Source organism: Microtus ochrogaster, unplaced genomic scaffold, assembly GCF_000317375.1.
Source record: "Microtus ochrogaster isolate Prairie Vole_2 unplaced genomic scaffold, MicOch1.0 UNK894, whole genome shotgun sequence".
NCBI lineage: Eukaryota > Metazoa > Chordata > Mammalia > Rodentia > Cricetidae > Microtus > Microtus ochrogaster.
Window position 1 is genome coordinate 49 of NW_004949992.1, and position 8,483 is coordinate 8,531.

The following is an 8,483-nucleotide window of genomic DNA, read 5'->3' on the forward strand; positions in this document are numbered from 1 at the left end:
CTGCTTCTTCTTACATCCGGGAGAAAAAATAGCCCTCTCTCTGCAAATACCTAGCTGCTGGAGTCTTTGTGGGGCTGGGGAAATGAGGCCCTTTGGGGGCAGCTCTCTCCTGGAACTATCCCCAGGAGGGGACCAAAGGCAAAGCAGGACCCTGCAAGCTGACTGAATTATTAGAAAAGAGAAGACACCAGGCCAAGAGGCCCAATGGACTAGTCACCAGCTGAGTTTGTCAACTGGATTGTCATATTCCCATTTGACAGAGGAAGAAACTGAACCTCAAGTGGAATATCCATATAAAAAACAGCTGGGGTGTATGCCCAGGTGTGGATAGCTCTAAAACCCCCATTATCAATCCTTGGGTGGGAAGGTAAGACCAGAGCCAGTGTTCATGAAGCACCAGCCAAGTTTCACGTGCTGGCAAATTCTGCACTCAGGATCCCAGCCTCACACCTCCCGAGAGCAGAGCTCCACCCCTACCCACTTTGCAGGATGGGAAACTCCTGCCTGGAAAGGGAAAAGGGTCTGTAGCAACAATGCAGGACCCTAGCCGGGCCCGTGACCCCTGAAGCGCTCACCTGGCCCAGGTTGTCAAAGTTGTACTTGTGATGCACCCAGCGATAGTTGGCAGCCACGCAGTCAGATCTGTTGGTGATGTTGCGGGTATCCACTCCCAGACAGTGGTAGAACTTTCCCTTGAACAGCTGTGCACAAGGAGGGGAGAGCTGGTTGCTCGGGGTGAGGGAGGCACAATCAGAGGAGGGGAAGCTTCCCCAGGAACTGACCCACACAACCTGCCCCGTGCTCAGTCAGCCCAGCTTGGCTCTGCCTCCTTCACTTGGCTCCATCAAGACCACCTGAGTCCCCATGTGAGTGAATACAGGTACGAGGGCAGAGCGCATGCGGGGGGGGGAGGGGGGAGTAGGTATGAATAGGCTGGGCTGGGCTCTTTGTCACCCCGTCAAGTGGGCACCCCCTCACCTGCACCCCCAGGATGCCGAAGATGATAAAGAAGGCACAGCAGATGAGCACAATGTTGCCAATGGGTTTAAGGGAGGAGATGAGCGTCTCTACCACCAGCTTCAAGCCAGGGGCCCGGCTAATGACCCTGCAGGCAGGCAAGGAAGGACGGGGCACTGAGTCAACAGAGAGACAGCCCCAACTCAGTTCACAGTCACCAGGCCTCCTGAGAGGTGAGGTTCCAACAGGGAAATGAAGAGACAGTTGCCAGGTTACCTAGGATGGGGGTGAGCAGCGATCTCTACCTAGGTCAACACACAGAAGGACACTTGACCCCTCACCCAGTACCCATGCGGGACACATTACACACGAGAGATGGCAGTGAGCCACCCAGGAACACAGAGGAAGTCACACTATGAAAGCCATTTGAGCACCTGCCCTAGGCTCTCTGGTTCCTCCCCCAGCAGTGTGGTATGCTTGGCACAATGCTCTTGGGAGCCTGCATTGTCAAGCCAGAGTGACGACCCACTTAGACTCGGGTAATTTCCCTACACGGCGCACCACCTTGTCCTACACTTCACCCCTACCATTGTGGCAGGGTCTTTACCTCAAAGGACGTAAGGTGCGTAGGAGTCGCAGGACCCGGAGGACTCCCAGAATCTTGGCTCCCCCCGCGGAGGCCACAGATACCACGATATCAATGATGGACACAAAGACCAGGAAGCCATCCAGTACATTCCAGCTGCTGCGTAAGTACGCCTGCTCGCCAAAGTACAGGCCCAGAGAAACCACCTGGGGACAGGGTTAGGGTCAAGCCTTTGGAAGTGGAGGGGTCCAGAAGACTCCCCTCAAGGGGCAGGACAACGGGAGGTCAGGTCCACCTCCTATAAAGAGGTGATAGGTGGGGTGTGGCTCATGATGGCTCTTCTGAAGGCTGGTGATGGGCAGGAAGGAGCAGGTCTGGGCCCAGGGAAGGCTCCAAGCTATGGTCTCAGAGAACAACAATGAGATCTCAATCCAAAGCCACCCACACTGGGAGCCCCCCAGGGTAATGCATCTACCCAAACATGCCCTTCTAGCTGGGTTTAATAATTGGAGAAGAGGGAAGCATTGATCCCCTCTCATCCCAGAGCTCTGCCCAGGGTCTAGAGCCCAACAGGAAGGACCTCTGGGGCTTGTGGAATGTTGCTGAGTGCCAGGCCAGCAGGAGGGGTGAGGCCTAAGCCAGGGGCTCCAGGTGGGAGTGGGAAGGATGCAGGTGAAGCCCACAACCTTCAGTGTCATCTCGCCCACGAAGATGGCTGTGAAGATGTAGTTAGACACCGTGAGGAAGATGCGCTCCTGAAAGAATGGGAGAAGCCATGAGTCCAAGTCTTCCACAGCTGTCCATGTGCCTAATCAGCCTCTGCTTCAGCCAGGAACAGCCACGATAGCTACCGCTAAGTATCTGGCTTAGCCGAGCTCTTCCTGGGCTCCCCCACCTTGGCCATCCCCAGTGTTGAGAGCCTCTGCCCAGCCCCAGGGCAGCAGCCACTCACAGTGCTCCCGGCTTCAATCTGAGGCCTCTCCAGGGCAATGGTGATGCAGTTGAGGAAGATGAAGGCCAAGACCACGTAGTCAAAGAGCTTGTGAGCTATGATGGTCTGACAGAGGATCCGGAACCTAAGTGGAAGTCAGGAAACCCCTGGAGGGTCAGTTTGACCAGAAGAAAGATGGAGGACCAATACACACTCTCGGACCATAATGGCTGAGAGGAAGAGATTCCTCTCCCTTCTTGTAGCCATTCAACAGGTGCCAACTTTACATCTGCCAAAGGTGCCCAACTGGAGCCTCCTCCCCAACCATACACCCTATGTAATGAGGTCAACCAGCTGCCTCCAACACCCAACACAAAGGCCTCTGATGGGAAGGGCTCCATCTGAGCTTTCAGGCTGGATTGTGCATCTGACCAGGCTTGTGCCCAACACAGGAGATGCTCACGAAAGCCGAGGAGGGCCATCTGGACCCCTCCCCCTTCCCTTGAAGACCCTCCTCTCTCTAGCATATAGAGGCGCCCTTCCAAACATGTCACCCTCCTCCTCTGGCCCTCACCCAGCCAGCCACCACTCACTTGTTCTCAGGGGAGAAGAGGTAGACGGACCAGTCCTCACGGACTTCACACCAGTCAGGCTTGTAGACATCGATCATCTTGCGGACCCGGAAACACAGGGTCTGGCAAGACAAGGAATTGGGTGCCAGGGTTGGTGGTGCACAGAGCTGCCCATCTCTTCCCACTCTACCAGCCACGGAATGAACTCTGAACAAGATCTTACTCCAGACCCCAACCAAAGGATTGGTAACAGTAGGTGGGGGGGGGGAGTTCTAGCCCCGCCCTCCAGCTCCTCCCTCCAGCCCCACCCACCATTCCAGGACAACCCAAAGCCATGTCTCTTGAATCTGCCTCGTCCCAGCCCTGTCTGTAGACTGCTTTTACAATCCAGCTTCTCAGGGGTCCTGTCCAGTCCCAACTCACGTAATCGATCTCCTCCTCGTCTTCCCCACGGTCGCGGCGGTCATCCATCTTGGTGAAGACATCCTTGGCGATGTTGGGCATTCTGCCATTGCAATCCTCATGCCCCGGAGCCTGGCCCGCTGCCCTCCAAACAGTCCGCGAGTGAGCGCCCACCACGGGCACCAGCTCTGCCAGGTCTACCGAGTCTCTAGTATCGAGGGACAGGGTCCGGCGGTGGTGGCGGTGACGGTGTGCAAGGTGGGGTCCATGGTGAGCATGGTGGGCGTGTGGGGCATGCAAGGGTGCAGTGCGGCATGGCGCCTCCTCCCGGGCACCCTCACAGGCCCTGGCGCAGCTGCCACCATGCTCCCCCGACAGCAGGGACTCGTGCTCAGCTGAGGGTGGCTTGTGCTTCAGGCTGTTCCAGCTGGAGCGGCGGCTGGCCCAGGTCCCGCTACGTCCCCAGGGCCCATAGTAGGAGCTCCGGGAGCTGGACTGCGGAGAGGCCCAGGCTTGGATCAGCAGTCACCCACACCGTAATCTAGCACCAAGGCCCGAACCTCCTGCAAGCCATGCTAGAGTGAGCCCACCCACGCCAATGTATGACTGGCAATAAACCCCCTCCTTCTTTGAGGAAACTATATAGTAAATAAGGGCCTACTTTACAGGTAAGAAAACTGAGGCTCAGGGAAAGGTGATAATTTGCTTACTTTTACACAGCTCAGAGGTGGCAGAGGCCAGATTAACCTCACCTCCAAAGTCAAGATGAAATCCCAGGTCTCTCCACCACACCACAGCCTTTCCTACCCTACCCTTTCATTCCAGCTACCAAGACCTATTCTGGCACAGAGCACCCAGAACTGCCATAAACACAGACCCTGACTGGTTTAAACTAGATAGTGTGGTACCCTAGCCAGGGCACTTCCTACCACGGTCCCTCAGTGCCTTCCACCTCCAGCAAGGAGCATCCATCATAGCACACACAAGACTCACCAAGGAACGCTGGTCGTAGCTCATCCTGCCCAATGACATGACACTGCTTTTGCGGGAGTCGAGGGCCACCAGTACCGGGTCTGGCTGCAGTGAGAGGCGAGGGGCAGGGCCCATGGCACCAGCAGAACACAGATGCCCACCCAGGGGGAGGCTAGGGTCCAGATGTCCATTGGGTGTCATAGGTATCGGGCAGAGCTTGAGATCTGGAGGTGTGAGATGAAGAAAGCAGACAGACAGACAGACAGACAGACAGACAGACAGACAGACATGAGCCAATCAGGAGATGTATGTAGATGGAGAGCTTTTTCTGGGGAGACATCCTTGACCAGGAAATCCCGGAGGTTGCCACCTACTTCACACGCCTTCCTCCATCCTCCTTGCAAGGCTGTTTATTTACATCTTCATGAACCCTTCCTTCTGTTCTGGGGCCTCGACCTCCACCCAGCAGGAGAACCTCACTCCCATGCTCACAGGCAGACACTGTCTTCTTGGGTTACCCTGGCCACTGGGCTTGGTTGGAGAAGGCTACCCTAGTGGTAGCAGACATAACCAGAACACAGGCCACATCCTAAAACACTGGGGCTTTAACTCAGGGTCCTATAGGGCAGCAGGTGGGCTTTCTAGGAGAACCCAGGAGGTCTGTGAATGTCCATTTCTGAAGCCAGGCATCTCTTTTGGATATAATTGTAAAAAAACAGACCAGTGGCAATCCCGGAGCCCAGGCTTCATGGGGAAGCCATTGTACCCTATGTCCACCTGGGAATCTACAGAAGGCTCCTGACCCTGAGTGGAAAGTGGACGTGTGCTTACCCCCGCTACTGTCCAGGCCCCCTGGCAGCTTGTCAAACTCCTCCATGTTGGATGAACTCTGGTCCTCGTCAGAGTAGGAGCGATTAGCATCACCCTGGAAATCAGCTCACATTGACACAGGTCGGCTCTGCCTTTTCCTACCCTTGGGATTTTTCAATGGGTGCTTCCACCCTCCTTTTACAGACGGGGAAAGTGGTTCAGAACGGGGACCTGAGAGGTTAGTGAGGACGTCGGCCACAAAGCCCAGTCTTCCTGATCTCCAGGACTCCCCAAAGCCTCACAGATGGAGGGAGAGGCAGGCTCTGGAAAGCCAGGTCTTGGAAGCTTTAGAATCTGAGGTAGTGAAGGCACCCATACTGGATGCAGCTTCCATTTGCTTCCAGGATCGGGATGGGAAACTTGCTGCCTCAGACAGCTCTACCTCAGGGGGACGTTTCTTGCTAAAATTATAAGCTGGTACTTATCCCCCAACCAGGCTCCCTGTCCCCTGCCCAGTGGCCTGCCCCGGGCGATAGTTACCTCAGCCTGGAAGCCCTCTACCAGGATGGCCACCAGGAGATTGAAGAGTACATAATTGCCAAAGGTCATGAGGGCAACAAAGTAGAGGGAAGCCCATGGAGTGGTGGAGGCCATGCCATTGTAGAGGACAACGTTCCAGTCCTCCTGCGTGAGGATCTGTCGAAAAGGATACAAATTCAGCCCTGGAATCCTCCCAAGCCCAGGCTGTTAGCCCAAGACCGTCCAGGACCTGCCATCCAGACGCTTCTCCCTACACACCCCTGAAATCCAAGAGCTGTCAGCTATCACTCACCTGGAACACTGTGACAATGGCCCACAGTAAGGAGTCAAAGTTCTTCCTGTCGGGGACTGTGTCTCCTGTGTCCGTGCGGAGGCTGAATTTGCAGCCGAAGATATGCATCCCAAGGATGCTGTGCAAGAGAAGGAGCGGCTCGTGAGACTTAGCACACTGAGCTCTCTGCAGCTGCCGAGACCACCCAGAGCCAGAAGAGAGGGCAATCTCAAGTCCGTGTTAATAGAGGGGAATGTCGGGGCTCAGAGGAAGGACCTGCCCAGAGCCCTCAGGGTTGAGTGATGGCGTTGGGTTCACAGCCAGATTCTCCCTCCCCCAGCCTCATGCCCACAGCCCCTATCAGGTTCCCCAGTGTTGAGTCCTGGCTGGGCAGGGCGCACCTGAAGATGAAGATGAAGAGCATGAGCAGCATGCAGAAGGTGGCCACGTTGTCCATGGTCTTCATGAGCACCACGAGCTGGCGCCGCAGCGCCGGCATGAAGCGCACCAGCTTCAGCACCCGCAGCAGCCGGAAGGTGCGCAGCACCGACAGGCCTCCGTCCGCCTGTCCCACGATTTCCCAGATGCTGCAGCCAGTGTTGAGGGGGGGGCAGAGGGGGTCAGTGGGAGGCCAAGAGGACGGGAAGATGGAAGAGGTAGACAGGGCAAGGAGGACAGAGAAACAGCTTGCATCATCCATCCATCCATCCAACAAATGGTGTTGGGTGCTACTCCACAGCACCCCTTAAATCAGGTTTTCTTAGCCAGGAGCCCATGGGTCCTGCATTAAGAAGCCTGTGGCTCTTGAGTTGGTGAGATACCTGAGCAGGTCAAGAAGCTTGGAACCAAGCCTGATGACCTGAGTTCAATCCTCAGGACCCACATAGTAGGAGAGAAGTGACTCCTGCCAAGTTATCCTCTGACCTGCACACACACACACACATACACACACACACACACACGTTCATATGCACACTTGTAAAGAAGGACAAAGCAGCCAGGTGGTGGTGGTGCACGCCTTTAATCCCAGCACTCAGGAGGCAGATATAGATGTATCTCTGTGAGTTCAAGGCCAGCCTGGTCTACAGAGTGAGTTCCAGAACAGGCTCCAAAGCTGCACAGAGAAACCCTGTCTCAAAAAACTTAGAAGAAAAAAAAAAAACGAGAAGGCAGCAGTCTTTGTCTAAAGCCTCACAAAGCTCTGGATGTCACTGTCCTCTCTCTGAGGTTGTGTGCTTCTTTTGATTATGAACATAAACAACAAACCAGAGATTCAGCCAGAGCCATGAATTCATGGGCAATCAGAATAGCTAATATCTTCAGGTGGCATAATGACTGATGAGGCCATTTCTGTGTTTCCAACCCCTGTTTGGAACTCGGTGGCCTCAGACTCACTGTGACCCCGACTGAGCACATTAATGCAGAAGCATAGATTACTAAATGACCAGTTTATTCGGTATTTGTCAGTAAGAGTTTCTTTTGTCATTCAGAGACTTCCTGTGCTATCAGGGCTTGGGGCTCTCACTCCCGCTCCTCAGCTTCGAGGTGGCAGTGTGGTTACCTGATGATGACAATGATGCTGTCAAAGATGTTGTAAGGGTTTCGCAGGTAGTCGAAGAGCCCAAAGGCAGCCAGCTTCAGGATCATCTCCAGGGCAAACATGCTGGTGAAGACGACATTACAGATCTCCAGAATGTTGGTCAGCTCCTCAGGCTGTGGGATGTAGGGTGAAGAACACGTGACCCTGGTGTGTCCCTGTCATGGCACTGTAGTCTTTAGGGCTTCTTGGCTGTGCTACCTTTGGATCCTGGGGTGGCGTCTGCCAAGGAGTGAGGCAGCCCACCAGTGATGCTGTACTGTGCACTGGGAGGCATTACTACCCATGCTACAGATGGATCAGCCGCTCACACACTGCCAGGAAGCAGAAATCAAAAGACAGGGTACCTACTGCATGCCAGGCACAACCCTAGGCACAGGACGCCTCCACAGTGACTCTCAGAAAACACCAAGAAGATCAAGGGAAGTGTCCAGAGTCACTAGCCGGTGGCAGCGGACCCCCATTCTGCAGCCACAGGCCTCCCTCTTCCCCTGGAGCTATTTCTCTCGGGGTTTCAAGAAGCAGGTAGCAGCTTAAAATGGAACCACTGAAGACCCTGCTTTGAAACAGACAGTTCCATGGGGATAAAAAAGGATGGTTCCAGGCCTGGTCCCTGCCTCTGACCCCCCCCCCATCCACGAGCAAGGTGTAGAAGACACAGCCTATGGCTAAGGGTGTGAGGCAAAGAGGCTCTCCTCTCCATGGTGAAGGGCCTAGCGCTCAAGGGGACACCAATGGCTCCTGCCTGAAACCTAGGAAAAGAATGGGCCACTTATTCCTCCATCACTGAACCTCAAAGCCTGATAGGCCATCGCTGACCTTTCCATTTGAGAAGCAAGGGAACC

At 55.0% G+C, this 8,483-nt stretch overlaps 1 protein-coding gene across 1 annotated transcript; it reads right to left on the minus strand.

Annotated features, from left to right (window-relative positions):
- Nucleotides 1–481: 481 nt before the first annotated feature.
- On the minus strand, nucleotides 482–7,826 carry LOC101994383 (voltage-dependent T-type calcium channel subunit alpha-1I-like; the record flags this gene model as incomplete). Its single annotated transcript, XM_005372294.2, has 13 exons — nucleotides 7,603–7,826; nucleotides 6,443–6,628; nucleotides 6,063–6,180; nucleotides 5,771–5,926; nucleotides 5,252–5,345; nucleotides 4,442–4,644; nucleotides 3,470–3,943; nucleotides 3,068–3,168; nucleotides 2,496–2,619; nucleotides 2,230–2,298; nucleotides 1,565–1,749; nucleotides 979–1,105; nucleotides 482–701 (listed from the first exon to the last, which is right to left on the minus strand). Coding segments are annotated over exons 1-13 (2,158 nt in total), but the record flags the coding sequence as incomplete, so codon positions are not given.
- Between the last annotated feature and the right edge of the window lie 657 nt (nucleotides 7,827–8,483).